The sequence below is a fragment of the Cetorhinus maximus genome, chromosome 16 (genome assembly GCF_964194155.1).
Source record: "Cetorhinus maximus chromosome 16, sCetMax3.hap1.1, whole genome shotgun sequence".
NCBI lineage: Eukaryota > Metazoa > Chordata > Chondrichthyes > Lamniformes > Cetorhinidae > Cetorhinus > Cetorhinus maximus.
In genome coordinates this window covers 89817834-89844544 of record NC_135894.1, presented here as the reverse complement: position 1 = coordinate 89844544, position 26711 = coordinate 89817834, and the positions used below count along the sequence as shown (strand labels likewise).

At 45.4% G+C, this 26711-nt stretch overlaps 1 protein-coding gene across 1 annotated transcript in view; it reads left to right on the top strand.

Annotated features, from left to right (window-relative positions):
* Nucleotides 1–26711, top strand: part of LOC144691897 (transmembrane protease serine 2-like) — a 52934-nt gene that overhangs the window by 7299 nt on the left and 18924 nt on the right. The window contains exons 5-10 of the mRNA XM_078560471.1: nucleotides 6332–6418; nucleotides 8869–8976; nucleotides 10848–10974; nucleotides 18182–18295; nucleotides 18395–18438; nucleotides 21714–21888. Coding sequence (XP_078416597.1) covers nucleotides 6332–6418; nucleotides 8869–8976; nucleotides 10848–10974; nucleotides 18182–18295; nucleotides 18395–18438; nucleotides 21714–21888 — 655 coding nt within the window. The remainder of the gene's footprint in view (nucleotides 1–6331; nucleotides 6419–8868; nucleotides 8977–10847; nucleotides 10975–18181; nucleotides 18296–18394; nucleotides 18439–21713; nucleotides 21889–26711) is intronic.

The following is a 26711-nucleotide window of genomic DNA, read 5'->3' as shown; positions in this document are numbered from 1 at the left end:
ATGTTATAAAACAGAGTAGCTGTAATATCAACGTTTACCCCAGGTATTCCAATTGTTCATTTTCACACCACTCCTCCAATTTTAAGAACCCCTGCCTCGAATCTTATCAGTCCTTCATATTCTGATTGAAATCAGAAGGTTGGTATAATCCAACGATAGCTGCCGACTTGTAAAGTCTTTAATTTGCTTACCATTCACTACCATTGAATTCTTCTGCTTTGATGTCAATTACAAGCTGTCTGTTTGTCACAAAAACAGAAAATGCTGCAAAAACTCAGCAGGTCTGACAGCATCTGTGGAGAGAGAAACAGAGTTAACGTTTCGAGTCCTGATGACCCTTCTTCAGAGCTGAAGAGAAGTGGAAATGTGATGAAATTTATACTGTTTAAGAGGGATGGGGCAGGTGGAGCTGGATAGAAGGCCAGTGATAGGTGGGGGCAAAGGAGGGCTTGACAAAGATGTCATGAACTAAAGGACAAAGGGATTGTTAATGGTAGTGGTTAGTGTTAAAAAAGGTGCTAATAGTAGCGTAAAGGTAAGAAAGCAAAACATGATTATAGCAGAACAAGGGTAGCATTGTGTGAAAGAGCAACAAGTGACAGATGGCCCTGTAGGGAATGGGGTGGGAGGAGGGAGCGGTGATGGGGATAAAAAAAGGATAGAAAATGGGATAAAAGGGGATAAAACTACAGATAAATGAATAAAAATAAGTAAATAAAAATAAAAAAAGTGGGTAAAAAGTAGAAATGAATGCAGAAGAAAGGGGATGAAAAAAAGATGGTGAGGATGGAGGAGAGAGTTCATGGTCTGAAGTTGTTGAACTCAATATTCAGTCCGGAAGTCTGTAAAGTGCCTAGTTGGAAGATGAGGTGCTGTTCCTCCAGTTTGCGTTGAGCTTCACTGGAACAATGCAGCAAGCCAAGGGTGGACATGTGGGCATGAGAGCAGGGTGGAGTGTTAAAATGGCAAGCGGCAGGGAGGTCTGGGTCATGCTTGCGGACAGACTGAAGGTGTTCCGCAAAGCGGTCATAGTCTGCATTTGGTCTCCCCGATGTAGTGAAGACCATATTGGCAGCAGTGAATGCAGTCGACCAAATTGAAGGAGGTAAATGTGAAGCGCTGCTTCACCTGAAAGGAGTGTTTGGGCCTTTGGACAGTGAGGAGGGAGGAGGAAAAGGGGAAGGTGTTGCACCTTCTGTAATTGCTTGGGAAGGAGCCGTGGGAAGGGGAAGAGGTGTTGGGGGTGATGGAGGAGTGGACCACGGTGTCCCGGAAGGAACAGTCCCTATGGAATGCCAACAGGGGGGGCGGTGAGGGGAAGATGTGTTTGGTGGTGGCATTATGCTGGAGTTGGTGGAACTCTGGTTGCTTGCCATTTCAACACACCACCCTGCTCTCATGCCCACATGTCCGTCCTTGGCCTGCTGCATTGTTCCAGTGAAGCTCAACGCAAACTGGAGGAACAGCACCTCATTTTCCGACTAGACACTTTACAGCCTTCCGGACTGAATATTGAGTTCAACAACTTCAGACCATGAACTCTCTCCTCCATCCCCACCCCCTTTTTTCATCCCTTTTCTTCTGCATTCATTTCTATTTTTTACCCACTTGTTTTATTTTAATTTAAAAAAAATTTTATTCACTTATCTGTAGTTTTATCACCTTTTATCGCATTTTCTATCCTTTTTTCCCCCCACCACTGCCCCCCAACCCCCTGCCCCAGCACCCCATTCCCTACAGGGCCATCTGTCACTTGTTCCATGTCATTCTTTCACACAATGCTATCCTTGTTCTGCTATAATCACATTTTGCTTTCTCACCTTTACGCCAATATTAGCACCTTTTTTTAGCACTAACCACTACCATTAACAATCCCTTTGTCCTTTAGTTCATGACATCTTTGTCAAGCCCTCCTTTGTACTGACCTATCACTGGCCTCCCATCCAGCTCCACCTGCCCCACCTTCCTTAAACAGTATACATTTCATCACATTTCCACTTCTCTTCAGCTCTGAAGGGTCATACGGACTCGAAACATTAACTCTGTTTTTTTCTTTTTCCACAGACGCTGTCTGACCTGCTGAGTTTTTCCAGCATTTTCTGTTTTTGTTTCAGATTTCCAGCATCCACAGTATTTTGCTTCTGTCTCTTTGTCATGTTAATCAAAATCTCGGTATTGAATGACTAAAGAGAGGGCTTGCATCAGTGTAGATCCATTGTGCTGCTGTCTGCAGTAGAAACTAGCATCAATGGACCCTTTCACCATCTTGTTCTGCATGCAGTCACTGAAGACCTGTGCTCCAGGACTAGTTGCCCTCCCTAGCCAAGCTGTTCCAGTACAGCTACAACATTGGCATCTACCCAATAATGTGGAGATTTGCTCAGGTAAGTCCTCTCCACTAAAAGCAGGGCAAATCCAACTTGACCAATTATTGCACCATCAACCTACTCTTGATCATCAGTAAAGTGATGAAAGGTGTGGCAATGGATAATGCTCTCAAGCACCACTTACACAGCAATAAACTGCTCATGGATGTTCAGTTTGGGTTCTGCCAGGGCCACTAGACTTGTGACCTCATTACGGTTCTGGTCTAAACATGGACAAAAGATCTGAAGAGGTGAGGTGAGAGTGACTGCCCTTCACATCAAGGCAGCAGTTGACCGAGTGTGGCATCAACGAGCCCTAGCAAAATTGAGTCACTGGGAATCAGGAGGAAAACCTTCCACTGGTTGGACTCATACCCAGCACAAAGGCAGATGGTTGTGTTTGTTGGAGGTCAACCATCTCAGTCCCAGGACATTGCTGCAGGAATTTGAGGGTAGTGTCCTTGGCTCACCCATCTTCAGCTGATCCATCAAGGACATTCCCTCCATCATAAGGTCTGAACTGGGAATGTTCAGTATCATTTTTCACTCCTCAGATACTGAAGCAGTCCATATCCACATGCAGCAAGATCTGGACAACATTCAGGCTTGGACCGACAAGTGGCAATTAACATTCACGCAACACAAGTGCCAGGCAATGACCATCTCCAACAAGAGAGAATCTAACCAACCCCCCCCTTGACATTCAATGACATTACGATTACCAGCAACTCGCCAAGCCTCCTTCAACAGCACCTTCCAAACCTGTGACCTCTACCGCGTAGAAGGACAAGGGCTGCAGATGCTTGGGAACAACACTATCTGCAAGTTCCCCTCCAAGACACACATTATCCTGACTTAGAGCTATATAGCTATATTGCCACTGGATCAAAATCCTGGAAATTTAGGAGACAGGGTAATGGTTGATGGATGTTTAATGGTTGATGGATGTTTAATGGCTGAAGGATGTTTTTGTGACTGGAAGGCCATTTCCTGCAGGGCTCAGTACTAGATCCCATTCTGTTCAAGGTATATATGAATTATTTAGACTTAAATGTAGTTGACATTATTAAGATATTTACAGACGATACAAAAATATGCCGTGTGGTTGATAATGAGGAGAAAGAAAGCCGTTGGCTGCAGGAAGCTCTCAATGGGCTGGTCAAGTGGGCAGAAATGTGTCAAATGGAATTCAGTCTGGAGAGTGTGAGGTAATGTATTTGGGGAAGACAAAACAAGGCAAGGGAATACAGAATAAGTGGTAGGATTCTGAGAACTGTTGAAGGTCAGATGGATCCTTGTGTGCATGTCCACAGATCCCTGAAGGCAGCACACAGATAGATAAATGTGGTCAGGAGGGCAAATGGGATACTTTCCATCATTAACTAAGCCTAGAGTATAAGCAGTGATATTCTGTTAGAGCAGCATAGAATACTAGTTAGGCTGCAGCTAGAGGTATGTGCACAGTTCTGGACACTATTATATAAAGATGTGATTGTACTCAGAGGGTACAGAGAAGATTTATGAAGATGTTGCCAGGAATGGGGAATTTTGCCTAGAAGGAAAGGTTGGATAGGCTAGATTTGTTTTCTCTGGAATAGAGGAAGCGGAGGGGAGATTTAATTGAAGTATATAAAACTATGTGGAGCCTAGTCAGAATGGATAGGGAGGGCCTACTTCTGTTAACTGAGAGGCCAACATCACAGATTTATAGTAATTAGGGGGAAGTTCAGGAGAATATTTTTCAGCCAGAGGGTGTGAGATTCTGGAACTCATTGCCTGCATGGAAGGGTGGTACAGGCAAAAATCTTCATCACATTTAAAAAAAAAACACTTGGATATGCACTTAACGTGCCCTAAAGGGTTACCGATCAAGAGCTAGAAGGTGGGATTAGGCTGCAGGGCTCTTTCTCGTTTGGCTGGCACTCACACTCTTTCTGTCCTGTAAATTTTTGAATGTTTCTGTGTTTTTGGAGGAGAAAATGAGTAAGGGATTTGTTTTTTGTAAAGGGCATTTAGAGGAATCGATTCGGTAAATATTGCCAGACCTTCCCCTGCAGCGGGGCCTGCTACGTAGGGCTGCATATATTGGCAAAACATGTTTAGTAAGAACTGGTTGGGTGTGTTAATGCTTCAAAAATAACTATAGCTGTCATAGTTTTTCGCAAGAGACTTTTTGGGAAAGGGTTATATTGCTCAATGCATACTGATGTCCATGATCATAATTTTTAGCAGCATGCTTGTGGGAATTATATATGCCATAAAAAAAGTTTAAAACTACAAGAAGCCTATAATTGTTTCAAATTTATGTGTCAAAAATTCATACCAGCAATTAGAGTTTAAAGAACATTAAACTGTGATTACCTGAAGGAGCTCCTTGAAGTGACAAAGGAACTCGATAAGGTCAATGTAGAGAAAATGTTTCTACTTGAGGGGGAGTCCAAAACTAGAGACCATAAATAGGAGGTAGTCCCTGACAATCATAGAACAGTTACAGCACAGGAGGAGGCCATTCAGCCCATTGTGTCTATGCTGGCCCTCTGCAGGAGCAATTCATCTTCCTTTTGCCCCTGCACATTTTTCCTTTTTTTTTATTTGTTCATGGGATGTGGGCATCACTGGCCAGGCCAGCATGTATTACCCATCCCTAGTTGCCCTAGTTCAAAGGACATTTAAGAGTCAACCACATTGCTGTGGGTCTGGAGTCACATGTAGGCCAGACCAGGTAAGGACAGCAGACATTAGTGAATCAGATCAGTTTTTACAACAATTGACCATTGTTAGACCTTTAATTCCAGATTCTTCTTAAATTCAAATTCCACCATCTGCCTTGGCAGGATTCGAACCCAGGCCCCCAGAGCATTACCCTGGGTCTCTGGGTTACTAGTCCAGCGACAAGAGGCCATCGCTTCGCTTCAGATGATAATTTACTTCCTTCTTAAATGCCTCGATTGAACCTGTCTCCACCAGACGCTCAGGTAGTGCATTCCAGATCCTAACCACTTGCTGTGTATAAAATATTTCCTCAGGTATCCATTACTTCTTTTGACAATTAGTTTAAATCTGTGCCCTCTGGTTCTCAATCTTTCCACCAATGGGAACAGTTTCTCCCTATCTACTCTGTCCAGATCCCCCCTCAACATTTTGGTAACATCCCTGTTAACGGGGAGGTGGTAGCATAGTGGAATTGTCACTGGGCCAGTATTCCGGGGACTCAGGGTAATCTCCCAGGAAGCCAGGTTTGAATCCCAACAAGGCAGATGATGAAATTTGAGTCTGGAGTTAAAAGTCTCATGATGACCACAAAACCATTGCTGAATGTTGTAAAAACACACCTGGTTCACTAATGTTCTTTAGGAAAGGAAATCTGCTGGCCTACATGTGACTCCAGACCCACAGCAATGTGGTTGACTCTTAAATGCCCTCTGTACAAGGGCAATTAGGAATGGGTAAGAAATGCTGGCCTAGCCAGCAATGCCCACATCCCATGAATGAATAGTTAAAAAAAAAATTGGATATTTAAACTCGCTTCCGCGTTGTGGCAGAAAGCCTGTCCAAAGTTGGTCCTGCTGTCAGTAAAATTCCCAAATGGTGGGGCGTAGCCAGAGAGCTGATCCAGCACAGCTCCCTGGATTCCACTGCCCCCCCCCCCTCCCATTCCCCACCCACTGTGCTCCCTAGCTGGTGAAATCCTCCTCATAGCTCCATTTATGGGGAAACTGGTTGAGTACATGAGGGAGAGAGGAATGGAAGGTTATGTTGATGGGGTTAGATGAAGGAGGGTGGGAGAGAGGCTTGCTTCGAGCATCAACCCCAGCACACACGTGTTGGCTGAATGACCTGTTCCTGTGCTGTGTAATTCTATTTAAATGTGCATCTACTGTCCATCTGATGATAAGCGCCTTAATGTCACGTACTGGACTGTTCATTGTTCCTCTGATACTCTTCATACGGTACTGTCGTTATAGCTAAAAAGAAAAACTTTATGATTGGATTGATTGTTGCTGGGATGCTTTTTGCCTTGGGAATCATATCCGCCATCGCCTGGTATTTGAGTGAGTATTATAAACAACAATGCCAATTTTCCCACTGCCGTCCTACAGATGTGAAGTTATGGATTTTAAGTAAGGGAGTATTGGCCCGTAACCTCTGAGCTCCGGGGCAATGTATTTGGCGGGCACGCCAAAGATGCCTTCCCTCCCCTTGTCCCCGCCAAAGAGGTTCCCAGGTAAGGATTGCCTGCGAAGTCCAAACTTCCTTTGTGCAATTGCCTTGCAATCGGAGCCATCTGATTGTGTGATCTAAATCGCAAACTTTGGATGGTTCCGACTGTCTTACTGTAATAGTTATCCAGGAAAAGTTAGAAGAATTAAAACAACTTTAACTCTGGGTGACTATTCTACTGACCCACCCCGAACCCCCATAGGACTCCCTCCCACCCCACTAACCGCTCACAGAGCTACCCTCCTCCCCTCACTAGCCCTCCTGACCCTCCCCCCCCACAGTGCTCCTGCAAACCCCTCACTGACCCCCCATGACCCTCTGCCACCCACCACACCCTGACTATCCCACGACCCTCTACGGGACTCCCCATCTCCCCCACTACGCCCTATGTGACTCCGCCCAACACCTAGTGCAGCCCCCTCCCGACTAACCTCCCACTCCCCCCACTGAACACCACCTGCCAGCCTGCACCCCCCCACCTAGCCCGACCCGACCCAACCTGACCTGACCTGGCCCGGCCTCCGCCCGCTGACTCGACCAGGTGCAACCGCCCCCCCCCCCCACCCCCCCCTCCCCCGCACCCTCAGGCCTGACGAGACCTGACTCGTCCGAACCCCCCCACCCGCCCCCCACACCCAACTCAATCTGGCCCCAACCTGTCACCCTCCCCAGGCCTGACCTGACCCGCACACATGCCCAGGCCTGACCCAAACCACCCACCCCTCTCAGGCACGACCTGAACCAACACCCTCGCCACCCCCCCTCCCCCTCCCCCTGTGACCGAGCTGCCCTCAACTGTAGGCCACGGGAACCTGCTGCGCGGGAGTGATCTCACCCGGCCTGACTCGGAGGGTGGGGCGAGATAAGAGCGGCTTCGTTCTAAGGTGATAAACCAGGGCCATAATTTCACGTTGAACGTGCGGGCACATGCCTGACCCGGAATCGAGTGAGAAAACATTGGGCGTGCGTCCCCACATCATCACGCGCAACATTACAGCCGGGAGGCGCACGCGGGAGCCGGAAGTGCGCCCGCCGACAATTAAGCGGGCATTTTAAGCCCATTAAGGATTCAATCGTCGGCAATTTTTAGGCGGCCTGTCCGCTTTCACGGTCGCCCGACGGGCGAATCGGCTGGGCGGCCTTCGCATTCTCACCGCAAACTCCATCCAGGGCGGGATAAACTGTCCGGGGTTTAAATAAAGCAGGAGATGCTTGAGGGGGTGAGGCGCTGTGCTGTCAGGTGCTTGAATCTGATGCACTGATAGTTTGCAGCCTGCCTGCGCGCCCTCACTCCTCCTGGGACCCCGCCGCTTCCTGCATCCCTCCCGTCGGCAGCGCCGAGTATTTCTCGCCAGCTGATTGGCCAGCCGACGTGAAATCGCGGTTGGAGGGGGGTGTGGTGAGGGAGGGCCAATTGTGGTCGAAAGCACATATGGCATCCGCTTCCTGGCCTGCTGATCACACGCACCCGACAAGCGCAAGGTCCAAAGCCGAGGAGCGGAGTGGCAGCCCCACTTAGTTGCTGCTCCGCTGGAACCTCTCCAATGCTTTCTCCATGACGTGCAAGGCAGGGGAAAGCCTCGCTCACAGGGTCTCTTTACTGACAATAAAATCCCGCCTGGAGGAGAGAGCTGAAAGCTCCCAGGGATTCAGATTGACGCCAAAAATGAGCCGGGCAAATGGGAAATGACGTTTAACAGATAAATATGTAGAGCCTGTACAGATGTTAAAAATTAAATTTGGGCGTCATATGTCTGGAATGAATGGAGTTATATTGGTGCGGAGAGATTTAGAAAGAGAGAGCTTGCATTTAGATAGTGCCCTTCGTGACCCCAGGAAGTCCTGAAGCACTGTACAGCCAGTTAGGTAATTGTTAAATGTAAATGTTGTAATGCAAGAATTGTGGCAGTGCATTTGTGCACAGCAAGGTGCCAGAAACAGCAGTGCAATAATACAGTCTGTTTTAGTGTTGGTTGAGGGATAAATATCGAACTAATATTTTTCTCTTGTTTGTAGCGGGCATTAATTGCCCTCTTAGGGGTCTCAATTGATGGCAGAGTGGGTTGGCCATCCATGAGGCATGAAGGGAGCGGGATTCCCACTCGCCACCCTTCCGCCCAATTTAATGACCCCCCCAAACTTGCCTTGGGGGAGAGCATTAAATTCCACCCATTGTTTTAAAACATTATCGAGGTTTATATTTGGGACTTCTAGATAAGTCGAGTCCTAGGGGAAGATGTTTGTCCAAAAGGCATTTAATCTTTTCCATTTCTTGTTTTAGTTTCAACTTCCAACTGTATACCCTGTGGAGAAGGTGTTGGATGTGTGAGCCCATCACATTGGTGTGATGGGACACCTCAGTGTGTTAATGGCAAGGATGAAGAATGCTGTAAGAAAGATTTTGCAATGGTGTTGCTTCGTGTTTGTCTTGCATTGAATATGTTTTTATTATCTTCTTCTGCCCCATAAACGTAGGTTGCCAACTCTGGTTTGAAGCTTTCCTGGAAATTTAATCATGTGACATTTGCCCATTGTTTGTACACGTTACTGCATTTACCTTACTCATGTGTATTATCATCAAGCCCTGAATAACATATTTGACTTTTTTAGTGGAATTAATAGCTTAATTTAAAAATGAAAAAAACAAGACAGAACATAAACATTTAAGTTTAACTAACTATAATGACTACTCCTCTGATGTTCTACAGTGTTGATCACATGAGAAACACCACTTAAAGACCACTGTTTCAACAAAAACATGATGGATATAAATAGCTTCTAACTAACTAAAGTTTTCATACCATTTTATGACATTTTACAACACTCACTAAGTTATTAAAATAATAAATGAAACCAAAATTAAACCTAATTAATCTCTGACTATAGCTTCAGGGTAATTAGGCTCGGTCCTCAAAGAGAAGCACAAAAGCTGGGTGACTCCCAGACAAACTATATTCTGCAATCGGGCACAACCGAGGTCACCATGAACTCTTCCTCCCTCCATTTAGTGTTTCTCTCTTCCTCCCTCCCGCAATATGTGTGTTTGTCTCTCACTATTCATTCTTTTTCTCACTCCCTTCCCTAGCTTGTATTGCTCTTTACCTTTCCCTCCCTCCCCCTTAGTTGGTTCCTCAGGACTTATAGAATCTCCAGATGATTGTCACTTTCTTGAGGTCATTATCCTCACAACTGGAAATGAGGAGCTATGTTTGAAATTTGAATTGTTAATTCAATGCAAATGCTGGACAGACAGCAAAATAATAAGAGGGAAAGAATAATGGGATTATGAGTTAAGCATTTTAAAATCTCCAACAATAATTAAAATCTGAAGGAATGAGAGTCCATATTGTAAAAGTTAATTTTCAGTTCGAGAGGTTCGTTGGCAGTAATTCTTGCTATGCTGTTAAAATTTCACTTAAACCTGAATGGGGAAGCCCTAACTTTTTCCCGACATGTTTAGTGGGTTTTTATCATGTAAGTACCACAACCTCACGCCCTTCCATTTATTCCAATGCCAAACCTCTTGGTAAGTCTTTCGGCGCAGCATAGCTTCTGGAGCTATGGGCAGCATCTTCCTGATTTCCACATTTACCCGTGCATGCATGGCCACTGGAAGTTGCTGCCCAACTTACCCTTTGATGCTGATAGCCTCAGCATTATCTTTCCTGAAGAATCAGGGCTAATGTTTCCAGAAAGGGTCTGCAAGAATTGTAACGGGGGGTAGCTGGCATAATTTGATATCCCTTGTTGAATCTCTGTTAGTGTATGTGTGCCTCTGATTTAACGGGTGGAATTTTATGCTGGCGGGATCTTATGGTCCTGCCGAATTCAATGGGCCTTTGAAAGACTCGCTGCACTTTGTGGCCCTGCCCCAGTGCGTCTGTTAAGTCTCAGCATCAGTTTATAAAATCACAACTCTCCTTTATTTAAAATCTGGATTAAGGTAATTAGGTAATCTGCATTAGTGACTATTCAAGAGGAGAACTGTGCAAGAGTATGAAGGTGTCAACACATATTGAGATTTATAACTAAATATTGATAGATCATAAAGCCCTCTGACATTGCCACCAATGTCACTGCATCCTAGACCAGGCACCATTCGAATTGCTTATTCATCAATGGGAGAGGAAATATCTTTTGCCGCATTGCAATCACAGTTACTTATTAGAATGCTACAGGCTGGGATGGACCCAGCTGAAGGAATTTTGTGATGTAGACAACAGGGTTTGTTACAATGCTGTGTTTCATTTTAAATTTCAGTTCTGTTGGCAAACTCAACTTTTGTGCTTTATGCCAATTTTAAATCTGAGGGCTGGAGGCCAGTGTGTCGTGACAACTGGAACTTGGATCATGGGAGGCAAGTCTGCTACAAGATAGGATATGCCAGGTAACAGTACGAGATAAAATTGGTTCTAATGCATTCCCCCAAATTTAGTCACATACACCTGTTTACCTGATGTTATCACAATAAAGGCTCTAAATGTAGTGGATTTATATGGTTTTACCCATTTGCTTGAGGGCATATAGTTTAGAGAACAGAACTAAGCATCATTGGTCACAAATTGGAAGTCACATTGAGAGAAGTTATAAGGATGGGTGGTGTAGGAGCTCCAAATATCACTGCTGCAATTGAAGTTGATCATTTGTGGTTTGGGACATTGTTGGACCATTTGCAAGGTGCACTTCAGGAATTCACCAAGGCTCCTTAGACAGCACCTTCCAAACCTGCTCCACTACCATCTGGAAGGACAAGGGCAGCAGATAGATGGGAACACCACAGTTCGGAACACTACCACCTGGAAGGTCCCCTCCAAGTCACTCACGATCCTGACTTAGAAATGTATTGCCATTCCTTCACTGTCACTGGGTCAAAATCCTGGAACTCCCTCCCTAACAGCACTATGGGTATACCTACATCATATGAACTGCAGTGGTTCAAGAAGGCAGCTCGCCACCACCTTCTCAAGGGCAATTAGGGATGGGCAATAAATTCTGACTTAGCTAACTATACCCACATCCCATGAATGAATTTAAAAAATGGCAGTAATTTTGATTGTCCAGTTGGTTGTAACTGAGGGCCAGGCTTTGGTTGAGCAAGTCTCATCCATTAAATCAGGCTACATGATCTCAGCATGGGTGGCCTTTCTCTAGTATTACTTGAAATGGAACTGTCTTCAAGTTTAATAAAGTATTTTCTTCAAAGCATTTTCAAAATTATGGCACCTTCATCATGTCCTCTTTAGTTTGTAATCTGACATTCAATGAAAAATTATCCATCAAACAATATTTTCACAAAGACAGTGCTTCTTCCAGATATGGAACTGAATTGAAAAAATGTAGTTTGATGATGAATGTTGCTAGTTCCTTCACTTTGCTCCCAACCTAAGTCCAACATTACACTAAGGACGCATTGTTCCCCATCCCATCAGGGTACAGAGCTCAATGCTGGTTTATTGGGTTGAGTTGGGTTCAACACAGCTTAGAGATGGATGAAAGGTTCCCTCTGTTCTCTTCCAACAATGTCCTCTCCCTCCCAGAACCATGATAGGGTCCTCCTTGTCCTCACTTATCACCCCACCAGCTTCCGCATTCAGAGGATCATCCTCCGCCATTTCCGCCAACTCCAGCATGATGCCACCACCAAACACACCTTCCCTTCACCCCCCCTGGCGGCATTCCGCAGGGATTGTTCCCTCCAGGACACCTTGGTCCACTCCTCCATCACCCCCTACACCTCAACCCCCTCCCACAGCACCTTCCCATGCAACCGCAGAAGGTGCAACACCTGCCCCTTCACTTCCCCTCTCCTCACCGTCCAAGGGCCTAAACACTCCTTTCAAGTGAAGCAGCATTTCACTTGCACTTCCCTCAATTTAGTCTACTGCATTCGTTGCTCCCAATGCGGTTTCCTCTACATTGGAGGGACCAAACGCAGACTGGGTGACCGCTTTGCAGAACACCATCGGTCTGTCTGCAAGCATTACCCAGACCTCCCTGTCGCTTGCCATTTCAACACTCCACCCTGCTCTCATGCCCACATGTCCGTCCTTGGCCTGCTGCATTGTTCCAGTGAAGCTCAACGCAAACTGGAGGAACAGCACCTCATCTTCCGACTAGGCACTTTACAGCCTTCTGGACTGAATATTGAGTTCAACAATTTTAGATCATGAACTCTCTCCTCCGTCCCCACCCCCTTTCCGATCCCCCTTTTTCCCCCCAATAATTTATATAGATTTTTCTTTTCCCACCTATTTCCATTATTTTTAAATGTATTTCCATCCATTGTTTTATCTCTACATTTTAGCCTATTTCGATCTCTTCCCTTCACCCCACCCCCACTAGAGCTATCTGTACCTTGCTTGCCCTGCTTTCTACCCTTAGTTAGCACATTCCTTAGATAATATCACCACTTTCAACACCTCTTTGTCCTTTTGTCTATGACATCTTTTGGTTATCTTCACCTATCACTGGCCCTCTATCCAGCTCTACCTGTCCCACCCCCCCCCTTAAACCAGCTTATATTTCACCTCTTTTCTATTTTTGCTTAGTTCTGTTGAAGAGTCATTCGGACTCGAAACGTTAACTGTGCTCCTCTCCGCAGATGCTGCCAGACCTGCTGAGTTTTTCCAGGTATTTTTGTTTTTGTTTTGGATTTCCAGCATCCGCAGTTTTTTTGCTTTTATATTATAAAGAGAAACCTGTTGCCTTATTGGGATTGCCTTCATCACAGTTAGCCTCCAAACTATCTCTCTTTCTATCACAGTCTATATTCTCTCTCTCTTTCTATGGTCAGTGCCACCTGAACTTTCTCGCCTTGCTCCTTCTGAGGAGAAATACACTGTCTACTGTGAGCTTCCTTGTAAAGACAAGATTCTTTTGCATAGCTCCCTATTCTAATGACCTTTCCCAGGTTCTTAGAAAGAGGGTACTTTTCCTTTTCCCCAACGTGAGATCCTTAACAGTCATTTTGATGTCACCAATTCATTCCATGATATATATTTCTCTCTATTTCACTTGTTTCCCCTTTTCTGTATTTTTTGTTATTGTCATGGCACTGCACCACTATAGGTTATCGCCCTCTGGTGGCTGGGAGCCTGGGCATTCTTCTTTTCATTGTATTGTACTGTTGTTTTGGTGGCTGCATTATATCTCCACGTTTGCACTTCAGTGCCGTTGGTATTGTGATCCTGTGTATGTGCCAATCTGAAAGTAAACACAGCCTAATGGCGTGGTGGCAGCGTTGGGACAGATTCATGCCCCCTCTTCAAAGTAAATCGATACATATGAAAATACGAACCTTACAAACAAGGAGCAGGAGTAGGCTATTTGGCCCCTCATGCCTGCTCCACCATTTAATGAGCTCATGGCTGATCTGAGAGTAACCTCAAATCTGCATTTCACCTACCCCCCGTCGCCTATCGCCCCCTTGCTTACCAAGAATATATCCACCTCTGCCTTAAAAAATATTCAAAGACTCTGCTTCCACCACCTTTTCAGGAAGAGTGTTCTAAAGACTGACAACCCTCTGAGAGAAAACATTTTGCCTCATCTCTGTTTTTAACGGGTGACCCCATATTTTTAAACAGTGACGCCTAGTTCTAGATTCTCCCACAAGAGGAAAAATAAATAGGAATCCCAAAGTCTTCTACAGACACATAAATAGTAAAACGGTGGTAAAAGGAGGATTAGGGACCTAAAAGAGAATTTACACATGGATGAAGGGGCCATGGCTAAGTTATTAAATGAATACTTTCATCCGTCTTTACCAAGGAGGTAGATGACACCCAGGCCATGGTGACAGACGAGGAAACTCTGCCACTAGAGGGGTTCAAAATTGATAAGGAGGAAGTGTTGAATAGACTGTCGGAACTTAAAACTGACAAAGCACTGGGACTGGGCGAGTTGCATCCAAGGATATTGAATGAAGTGAGAGTAGAAATTGCAGGGGTACTGGCCATAACTTTTCAGTCTTCCCTAGACTACAGTTCTGTGCTTGATTCCCAGGGAGCGTACATGCCACCCATATCTTCTAGGGTCCAGAGAGGCTGCAGAGTTGGCTCTTCAGGGACAAGGGCTACCCACAGAGGATGTGGCTGATGATACCTGAGTGGCAGCCTCAGGCTACAGCAGAGCGGTGGTATAACACAACATGGACTTTGGTGGAGCATATGATAGACATTTTGAAAATGAGGTTCCAGTGTCTCAAGAGGTCCGGTGGAGACTGCAATACAGTCCCCAGAGGGTGTGACACGTCATCATCGCTTGCTGCACATTCCACAACATGGCACTGCAACAGGGGGAGGACCTGGCTGAAGAGGAGATAGAAGAGCTGCATGTCTCCTCTGATGAGGAGGACGTCAAAGGGGATGATGATGATGAGGTCCACGAAAGCGAGGATGCTGGCGATGAGGTGATCGCACTGGCCAGACGAGGCAAGAGCGCTCGGGAGGCCCTCATAGCCGCAAGATTGAAGTAGGATGATGAGGAGATGCAGTGAGGACAGGCCTGACATCCTCACCTTGCATCGGTGAACGTTTGACTCCTGTGTGGCTAATGGCAGCGCACATACCCTCAGTGCTCAGGTTCATGTCATGGAGATGCAGAGGAGGTCCTAATAGTCGCTAGATTCTAAGAGGATGATGGCGACATGCAGTGAGGACACTCCATAGATCTTCACATTGCCTCTGTGGATGTCTGACTCCTGTCTGGCTGAGGGCAACTTGCTTGTGCTCTGTGATCAGGGGCATATCATGAAGACGTAGCCATGAAACTTTAAATGCACCTGCTCCTTTGTCAGCTTTCAGCACCTGTCCCCTTCAGGAACACAGCATCACTGGTCACGGATGCTGAAGAGATGGGGGCCAGCCTCACCTCAAATGTGCTGAGAGCACACAGAGAGAATGATGGAACTCTGTGACCTCTGCCCAGGACAATCTGGCAGCAATGACAAGCCCCATCGAGGTGCAGGCATCCACTAATGTGTCCAGTGAGTGTGAGGCTGGACCATCACTTTACTCTGAAGGTTACACACTGCACAGGGAAGAGGCCCTGGACTGAGACACCTGACTGTATTGCAGTCTCCACCGGACCTCTTGAGACACAGGAACCTCATTTTCAAAATGTCTATCATATGCTCCACCAAAGTCCATGTTGCGTTATACCACCGCTCTGCTATAGCCTGGAGACCCTATCATATCTTTGGCATTGACCTGGTCTAACTTCATGCTGATCGCAACAGTCACAGGCCTAGCAACACTACTTGGTCACCTCTGTTGATGACAGCTGCTGGGATATTAGCAAAATCATCAATTCCCAGCTCCGTATCGCAACTTATTGTGTCAAGAGATCTGAATGCTACAAGGTCTCTTCCTTCTGCACTGGCTCTGTGATCTACTACACTTCCGACTATGGTCCTGCCACCCATGGTGAATGCCCCCCTCCCGTCCGGCCTGTTCCTGCAGACCCTGACATATTGGATAAGCTATCTACACTGTCCATGGCTCCAGTAGTGTCAGCTATTGGGTCAGCCACCCAAACTCCTGCAGTGCATCCCAAGGTCCTGTCTCAATTACTGCCTTTGGGATGAATTCCTCTGCTGCCCCCGTGATGTGGAGACACTGATATCTGATCGAGGGCCACAATCTTTATCTCCTACTCCAATCTTTGCAGCCCCTGGCTCAAGATCCTGATTCTATGGTTTAGTATAATGGAGTATGTTACTCTAAGTCCCACAAAGGGTTAACTGTAATAGCCTGGGATGTCACAGAAGGGAGTGACATGCTCATTGAGACTCTGGGACAGTTCTAATGTGAAAGTAAAAGGGAAGCAAGCATGGTCAGAAGCTTGTAAGAGTGTTCTCCATAATCTGTAAATATGTTAAAATAAATGTTAGCAATTTTATAGCTAGCAGTCCTCAGGAATCATTGAATCTACTCCAACCTAGTAACACAATAATATATATAGCACTGGCTTGTAGTACGCTTAACCAGCTGTCCACTCGCTCTGTTCCCTCGATGCCCGTTTAAATGCTCCACTCATCAGAGACGCTCCACCCACCCCCAGACCATCTAGCAGATTTCATAATTCTGGATTGACGCTGGTATTCGGGTGCTGATTTGAAGCCAAGTGACTACAGGGTCACCCCTGTGAAATGTATTTGTGTGCCCTGTACACACACCATTTGTTGCGATTCCTATGCATGTGTTTGGGTTGCCTTTTGCAAAGAGGTTTTGGGTTTTTTATGTTGCATTCTTTGGCCACGTATGTTCTCACTTGTGAGTGCATTTTGATTCGACGAAACTATTTATATGTGTTCATCTGGGTTGTTTCTTTGGGCATCGTTAGTTAGCACAAGATGGGTAGGTGATGCACAGGCGAGAGAGAGAGAGAGGTTATCACCCTCAGGCGGCTGGGAGGTTAGGTTTCTTCGTGGGCACAACCATCTTGTCTCTTTGGGCAGAAATTTTCGCTCAGCGGGTGGGCACGTGCCCGACCTACTTGAGCGTTAAATGACGCGTGTTGACATCGCCCGGGCATCCCAACGTCAACACGCAGTCGCGCGATAGTTTGGCTGGCGGGTGGGATGAGGTTTCCAAAAGCAAATAAAAGTAAAAGAAAAGTTTTATAATTTAATTAAATAACACGTCCCTGCCCATGTGACAGAGTCAAATGAGGGGACATGTTTTATTACATTTTTCAAAGCTTTATTTTTTTTTTAGTTCCACAGGGAGACTACGCAGCGCTCACTCGCCGTGCCTGGGTGAAGTCCACGCCCGGTCTGGTCACCCTCCTCCCTCTGCACAGGCAGTGCTAAGCGCTGCCGCACGCGCTTCACGTTGGGCAGGCCTTAATCAGCCCGCCAGCGTGAAATTGCGGTCCGACGCCGATTGTGGGCGGCGGTTGGCTTCCCAACCACTCCCGTCTGCCCCTGTCGTGCCCGCCTGCCAAGGACAAAGTTCTGTCCTTTGTATTGAACTGTTGAAAGGCTGCATTAAAGTTTGACATTTTCACCTCAACACTGTTAGTATTGTGATCCTGGGTTTGCGAAAGTAAACGCAATCTACTGGCACTGGGTGACGCTAGAGTATAAACACTTAACCTGGAGGCGAAAACTGGTGACTGTGATTCCTGAAGCTCTCCGCCACCAGGGTTGTGTGCCTGTCTTGTTTCAGGGTTGCTTGTAGATTCATTGATGGCCGTATCAGTCAACATTCCATTATCTTTGTACCATGGTAACTACCAGGATGGTGGACGAGATGAATCTTTTTTTGGCTAGGAATTCCTATATTGTATAAAGTCACCCATTTACTATTCTAATGGAGTTGTTACCCAGCATTTACCACCATCGGAGAAGCAGGCAATGGAATATTAGATAAATGGATGAAGCATTCTCCATTCATATTGCCAGATGTAACTTCAACGCCTTTGTCCCCATGTAGATTGTGGTGTTTTCCTTCATTCCTCCAGCTGGACAGAGCCATTAAGCTTGAAAAAGCATTGCCGCTTGCACTTTAGATTGTCTCATGGGTGACTGCACAGTGCATTCTCTCTTCGTAACAATTCTTTTTTTTTTTCCCTATACATCTATTTCCCAGGAACAGCTTTCCTTTCTATGGATCAACCTTGGTGAGCAGCATTCAATCCTCAGAGTTTCTGATGCTGAACAAGTCTTTAAAAACACGAGACACGTACCAAAAACTAAGCATCAGGTCAGATAGTGCTGAATATAGTTTTGCACATTCCAACACATCACACTATTTGTTGTGCATGCAAAACACCCTGCTCAGAAATTTGTTTTTCATTTACAGCAAAAATTGCTCTTCTGGCTTGCTGGTCACTTTACGCTGTATAGGTAGGAATTATTTTGTTGTTATGAGTTTCACTTTATAAGTTCTTAACCTCTTTAGGTTTCCTACCTCATTGCCACTTCACATTTACACCAATGTGTCCTCCCCCCATCCCAATCAAAAGGGACTAACTGACTCCATTTGACCTGCCTCTTTGGCCGCTCACCAGTCAGAGAATTTTGAACCACGATCCTCAGTATTCTAATACAGATCACACAATAGTTTCTTGCCTATCAATAGGTGCCTTTAGTGTACTAAAAATTCTAAAGGCGGTTGACAAGCGAAACCAAGGAATTAGAGATCAGTTAGCCTAACATCTGAAAATGGGGAAATTGCTAGAGTCTCTAATTAAGGATGGGGTGATTGATACATTGAAAATTTTCAACTGATCAGAGAGAGTAAAAGGTATGTCAAAGCTGACTAACTTAATTGTAAAGCAAAGGCTGCTGGGATACTTGACATATGTTAGCTGATACAAAGGACACAGCAAAAAAGGGGTCCAGACTAGCCCATAGCAGTGTGAATCCAGCAATTACAGGTAACGAGATGTCAGTCACTGGAATGCTAAGGCACATGGAAAATGAGACAGTGGATCTGAAATACTTTGCACCTATTGTGATAGATTGTGAGCCTATGAGACCAGGAACACATCCTCAGTTGTATTTGTACTTAATTGTATTTTATTGAAGAGGCGACTGAAGTAGTGGACCGAGGAATGTCTATGGATGTTATTCATATGGACTTTCAAAAGGCACCTGATAAATTCCTTCATCAGAGGCTGTTAGCTGTTATGGTGGAATCATGCTTGCAGCTCATGGAATTGAAGGCAAATTATTGACTTGAATAGGAAATATGTTGCTGAGCGGCAGGAGACAGAATAGGAAGAATGGGCAGGTACTTTAACTGGTGTCAGCCTGTGAAGGCAACGGCAAATCACTGCAGTACTTTGCCAAGCTTAATCATGGTCCAATCCAATAGAAGTCCATGGTTGCCAATGCCCTCTTAGGGCTTGGTACCTGAAGGAGGAAGAGGGCACTGTTGCGGTGAAATTGACAAACATGCTGGAGACTTGGGTATGGTTTTCTATCGTTTATTCAAGCGAATGCAAGGGGAGCCTGTCTTAGTCAATCCAATCCAAGTCAGTACTCTGCTCCCTGAGTTGTTACATTGTCTTTTATACATTTAGTCCCTGTCCTTTCATGACTGAAGATGTGTTCTTGGCCGCATAGGCTCACAAGTGGGGAGTTGCTTTTTCACCACCTGAGGTCAAAAAGTGGGAAGGAGGGAGTGCACCCTTCAGGGGATACCCTGTGGGGGTAAGCCCCCTTCCCAGGATGAGACCCATTTGTGCCTCCCTGCTTGGTCTCCAAAACCTGTCCCCTCACCCTCCTTGGCCGCCTTCCTAGGGTGTCCAATCCCTCCCTGCCCAAAAAGCCTGGGACTTACTTGGGTCTGGACACCATAGATGCTCTCCGTGGGCTTGCTTGCATTCCCGGCACCGTCCGCTACTGAGCTCTGGAGCTGCTGGGACTATTAGAGCTGCTGGCTAATCTGACTGGTGGCATTGAGGGGTAGAAATCTGATTCTCTGTTTGTTTGGGCTGCTGGCAGTGTGTTATCGCTCTGGGGTGGCCTTTTATTTAAGCGACCAGCTTTTGCAATGGGCGGGGCAAGCAATACACCCCCACCCCCAACCCCCCACCTCACACCCCAACTCCCTGTAAAATTCACCCCCTGGAGTATTGTGAGCAGTTCTGGGCACCACACCTTAGGAAGGATCTTGGCTTTGGAGGGAGTGCGGTGTAGGTTTACCAGAATAAAATCTGGACTCCAAGGGTCAAATTACGAGGAGATATCGCATAAACTAGGGATGTGTTGCTTGGAATTTAGAAGTTATGGGTGATTTGATTGAAGTTTTGAAGATATTATGGTCAAAGGGTAGGGTAGATAGGGAGAAACCTTCTGCTGGTTGGGGAGTGGGACTAGGGCACATAGTCGAAACATTAGAGCCAGACCTCTCAGAAGTAAAATTAGGAAACACTTCCACACACAAAGTGTGGTAGAAGTTTGGAACTCCCTCCTGGAAATGCCAATTGTTGCTAGATTAATTGTAAATTTTAAATTTGAGATTGATAATATTTTGTTATCTCATGCAGTGGGTAGCCAACCCGCCCCCCGAACTCGCCTCCCTAAAAATGTCCGGTGCCGAGGAGTGCATCCCGAAGCTGACACGCCTGACAGCGCCGGTATTTTCGGGTACCCCCACCACCAACCTCTGTTCCTCACCTTGGGTTGTCCTGAAAATTCAGGCCCAAGAGTCAAGATGCAATTGAATGCTGCATCATCGGGACTTCAGAAGGATGAACTGGGTGAGCCGAATCTTCTTGGTGATTTTTGTGACCAGGAAAGGCCACAGGCTTCATCTCAACCGTGTAATAAGTTAGTGAGCGGGTGATGTGATAATGATTCTTCAGTTGTGTTCGGTGCACCTGGGGACTGGAAGGGAAGCTAATCAGTTAGGCCCCCTGATCACCCTCTAATAACTCTTGTTAAAAGCTGTGCGTGTGTATGCTCTGGGTGAGGACAGGCTTATGCTTGTCTGTGATACTCCATCCCCTCTGGCCCTGCCACTCCCGCCATCCTGCCCCCGCCCCCCTCCAACCCCACCACTCCCATCGCATACCCAGATCTCCGTCATTGGTCAGTAGAAGTTATTAGAGAGCTGTTGGTGTCTCTTGCACTGTATCTTTGAATAAATCAGTGCCTTCATGATTGTAGGACATTAAATTAAGACTTATAAGCCACAGGTTTAATTAAACTCAAGGAAAACTGTGAATGTTGGAAATTTGGAATCAACGCCAGAAGACATGGCAGTTTCAGTCTTTATCAAATGATTAGAAAAACAGCTCTGGATGGGACTTTTCATCAGAAACTATTGGTTGACAAGTTAAGCTGAAGTTGACATTGCTTTGCCATTTCTGAATCATAAATTGCTACGGACAATTTGACCCAAAAATTGGTCCTTGACTGCACGTGAATTAATTGGGGCCTCAGCGCCTCTGAGCATTCCACTACCCTGCTCACTTACCATACTTCTTTTGGCTATTCCTCTTTTTCAAGTAACTCCCTAATTCTTTTTGAAATGTACTTGTGGACTCAGCTTCAAGGTCCACTTACCTCAGAGAACTCCACGTCCTGAGCAATCATCTTTTCAAAGGCCTTTTTTTGTTCAGTCATGAGCTAAATTCTGCCCTTTTTCTCCTCTGTATCTCCTGATGTAGATTGCGGAATCCGCAAGATCAAAAGTCATGCCTCTACAAAAATAGTTGGTGGACAACAAGCAGTACAAGGGGAGTTCCCATGGCAGGCCAGCCTCCACTTTAATAATCGTCATATCTGTGGGGGCACCATTCTCACACCCTATTGGGTGATTACAGCGGCACATTGTGGAGAAAGGCAAGTTCATTTCCTTCTGTCTAATTTTCACATTTTAGAAAATATCTGTGCATAGTAAATGGGCTGCGTAAAATGTGTTCACTTTTCCTTACATCTTACTGTTGCATATAGATCTTTGAAAAATAGCAGAATTTTCCTTTTCAGCAATGCCATTGACTAGTGTCATCAAATAATCAATTATATGTGGTGCTCTCTAGCAATCTGATAGGCCCCTGTAACCAAGTAACAGGTGATGCAGCTCAAAATCTTGTCCACAAGTGATTTTGAAATTCTTGGCCACCAAACTGAATTTCGTGCCCTAGCACGACACTTTGTAATGTCTAGGTGTCCCTGGTGTATTCTTTGATGGATTTTGAGCCTGAGGACTCATGGTATGACTAACCTCTCTTGTAGATTAAAAAGTTGCCCCCAATATTGAGATGTCTGCATTGTTCAAAGTACTGTTTTAGAATGAGATTCTTTGGAACATATTCTGGCCATCCATTTTTGCAGTAGTCTTTGATTTTAGCACATTCTTCATCTGTTTTCCGTGCTTGGCAGATTTCATTCAGCTTCTGTGTAGTTGCTGCTAAGAATTTTGTTATGAGCTGCATGGCTCTATCTCTCCAACAAGATTTATGTCCCCATGTTCAGGCTTCTCAATAGGAATGCGTGCCAATGCATATGCTATTGTTTGCTGCTTGCCTTTTACATAGTCATCCGGTCTCTTCGCCTGCTGTTCCAGGGAAATCTTCTGTTTGATTCCCTCTAGGTTTTCCGAATCATCTCCTTTAAAGTGAAGTTGTAAATCTGTGCAAGATTTCTGGCTTAACAGTGAACATTCTTGATTGTGGATTGCACACAAGGTTTCTTCCTTTGTGCTGCAGCTTAGCAGTCAACTGTCCCTTGACTTTCATCTGAATACCTCCTGGACCATGGAGTCTCGTGGTGGATGGCTGGAGCATTTCTGGTTTCAACAGAATTGAAACTCCTGCTCCAGTGTCTAACTTGAAGTTTGTTTTATGCCTGTTGACCGTAATATCTGCACTCCAAAAATTTCCACTTGATCCTGTGATTTCTCCAAAGAATGGTACTTCTGCTTCTTTTTCTTCTTCCGTTTCCCGAATGGTACATGATCTTGGCTGCTTCTCCTTTAATTGTTTTGTTAAGAGCTGTTTGCTGCAGCAAGATGATTTAAAATGGCATCTCTTCTTGCAGGAATGGCGCTCCGTATTGTCGGTGGGCATTCTTCATGTCGATCCAGCCTTTTCGCTCCACAGGGAGAACACTGAATAATGGCAGCTACTCTTCTTTTTTCTCTGTTTGGGGTTATGTGTGCTGCAATTTTTTCATGCTATAAACAGGGGCTGTATCAGCTTGTTTTCCCCTTGATATTTCTTTTTTTGTCTTGAATAAAACTTTTGTTTCGCTTTCTCTCTTCTGCCTGCCTCACCATCTGTACCACTTTCGATAGAGTAAAGTCTTTCATGGCTGCAAAAAATTGGAGAGTATATCTTCTAAGACTCTCCCGACAATGCAACCTCTAATTAATTCGTCCTTCAGGGCTCCGTATTCACAGTTCTCTGCTAATCGAAATAGCTCATTAATAAAGATACTCTCTCCCGGTCTTTGGCTGAACCTATTAAATTTTGCTCTCTCTATAATGGCGTTTTTATGAAGCTTAAAATAAGTATTGATGGCTTTAATGACTTCTTCATATGATACCATGTCTTTGTTTATGTGCTGTCTGACCATAACGTCGTCTGCACTACTGCTGATGGCATATAGTAAGGTACTGACCTGCTTCTTGCTAGTCTTAATGTTGGTCTGTACTTGGAAAACCTGTGATTCCAGTTCTCCCACTTTTGGCTTGACCCGGACCTTCCACATGATTGATGCACTCTAGTAGGGGTAGGACTTTTTCCATCTCTTCATTTGACTATTGTTTCTTCTGGAGTACAATTTAAGATTTTCCCACACTGTTCTTGTCCTGCAGTCGTTTCCCTTGCTGCTTCTTCCAGACACTAGGCTCTTCACTTGTTGTTCCTTTTGTCATGTTCAACGATTGCCACCATTTGTTATTGTTGGTTTTGGTGCCTGGTATGTGGTATTTGTGGTCCTGGATCGACAGATAAGGTTGGGGGTGATACTGTTAGCAAACTCTATCTTTTATCAAACTGATGCTAACTATTTACAAGGGTGTCTCTACACGAGACTCTACATAGAACTATCTCTCTCCATGCTCTGTTATCATGTGATCTTATGTCACTGATGATGCAGACCATGTATTTACATATTTAACATTAGCTCTTTACACTACAAATGAGTGTCAGTTGTCTAATAGCAAATATGTAACCTCTTCCATAGGCTTATGGGACTTTCCAGCAATCTCAGTAATAATGTGACCATTTCAAATGCTATTGTTGCTTTGCAGCAGTTTCATTGGTCAAGAGTATTACCTGGCTATTTCTCAAGAATTGTTTTCAATAGTGACATTTTATCTGAGTACACTTCATGAACAAATAATTGGTCAATGTTGTTGATGTAATTGAAAAATATCATATACTAATCATCCATGATACCTGTGGTTCAATGGTCTCTGGTATTTGGAATGGGACTCAATACAGCAAAGGAGGGAAAAAATAGACTGACCATGTTCTATAAAACATGGAATGGACAAGGGGGTTCATGGGAATCTCTACAGTAAAGGAGGGAAAATCCATGTTTTGTAAAATATGGAATGGACTGGTGGAAATTGACAGAAGCAAGTTCCTGGTGCCCTCTGGCAATGACAATACACGAGGTAACCATCCACACAAGTTACAAAGATCATTTGTTTCCAAGACAGCGTATCCACAATCATTCTTCCCAAGGACAATCCCGCAATGGACAAGCTGCCAAAAGATATAGTGACAGCCCCAACACTTGAAGTCTTCAACACCCATCTTTAGATTATTTCCACTTAATCAGTATCAGTATCAGGACTACCATCTCAGCAGGTCAGACCTAAGTTAGCTAGCGCTAGCTATGAAAATGGTGGCAGGTTACGGATATTAGTCTGTGATGCTGAAATATCTGAAGTAGAAGTAGCAGATAATTTCCATGGTAAAACTGTGCAGTGGTTCCCAGTGCTGTGATCTTTCCATGGAAACAATGTGATTTTTAAAAAAATTCATTCATGGGATTGGGCTTCGCTGGCTGGGCCAGCATTTATTGCCCATCCTTAGTTGTCCTTGAGAAGGTGGTGGTGATCTGCTCTCTTGAACCGCTGCAGTCCATGTGGTGGAGGTACACCCACAGTGCGGTTAGGAAGGGAGTTCCAGGATTTTGACCCAGTGACAATGAAGGAACGCTGATATATCTCCAAGTCAGGATGGTGAGTGGCTTGGGGGGGAACTTCCAGGTGGTGGTGTTCCCATCTATCTGCTGCCCTTGCCCTTCTAGATGGTAGTGGTCATGGGTTTGGAAGGTGCTGTCTAAGGAGCCTTGGTGAATTCCACCAGTGTATCTTGTTAATGGTACAAACTGCTGCTACTGTGCGTCGGTGGTGGAGGGATTGAATGTTTATGGATGTGGTGCCAATCAGGTGGGCTGCTTTGTCCTGAATGGTGTCAAGCTTCTTGAGAGTTGTGGGAGCTGCACTGATCCAGGCAAGTGGGGAGTATTTCATCACACTCCTGACTTGTGCCTTGTAGGTGGTGGACAGGCTATGGGGAGTCACGAGATGATTTACTCGTCACAAGATTCCTAGCCCCTGACCTGCTCCTGTAGCCACAGTATTTATATGGCTAGTTCAGTTCAATTTCTGGTCAATGGTAACCCCCAGGATGTTGATAGTGGGGAATTCGGTGATGGTAATGCCATTGAACATCAAGGGGAGATGTTCTCTCTTGTTGGAGATGGTCATTGTCAGGCACTTGTGTGGTGTGAATGTTACTTGTCACTTGTTAGCCCAAGCCTGGATATTGCCCAGGTCATGTTACATTTAGATGTGGACTGCTTTACTATCTGCGGAGTCACCAATGGTGCTGAAAATTGTGCAATCATCAGCGAACATCTCCAATTCTGACCTTATGATGGAAGGAAGGTCATCGATGAAGCAGCTGAAGATGGTTGGGCTGAGGACACTACCCTGAGGAACTCCAGCAGTGATGTCCTGCAGCAGAGATAGCTGACTTCCAACACCCACAACCATCTTCCTTTGTGCTAGGCATGACTCAAACCGGTGGAGAGTTTTCCCCTGATTCCCATTGACTCCAGTTTTGCTAGGGCTCCTTGGTGCCACACTCGGTCAAATGCTGCCTTGATGTCAAGGGCAGTTATTCTCACCTCACCTCGGGAGTTCAGTTCTTTTGTCCATGTTCGAACCAAGGCTGTAATGAGGTCAGGAGCTGAGTGGGCCTGTGGAGCCCAAACTGGGCATCAGTAAGCAGGTTATTGCTAAGCAAGTGCTGCTTGATAGCACTGTTGATGACCCCTTCCATTACTTTACGGATGATGGAGAGTAGACTGATGGGGTGGTAATTGTCAGGGTTAGATTTGTCCTGCTTTTTGTGTACAGGACATACCTGGGCAATTTTCCACATAGCCAGGAAGATGCCAGTATTGTAGCTGTACTGGAACAGCTTGGCTAGAGGCACGGCAAGTTCTGGAGCACAAGTCTTCGGTGCTATTGCCGGAATATTGTCAGGCCCCATAGCCTTTGCACTATTCAGTGCCTTCAGCCGTTTCTTGATATCACTGAATTGAACTGAATCGAATTGACTGAAGACTGGCATCTGTAATGCTGGGGACCTCCGGAGGAGGCCGAGATGGATCATCCACTCGGCACTTCTGACTGAAGA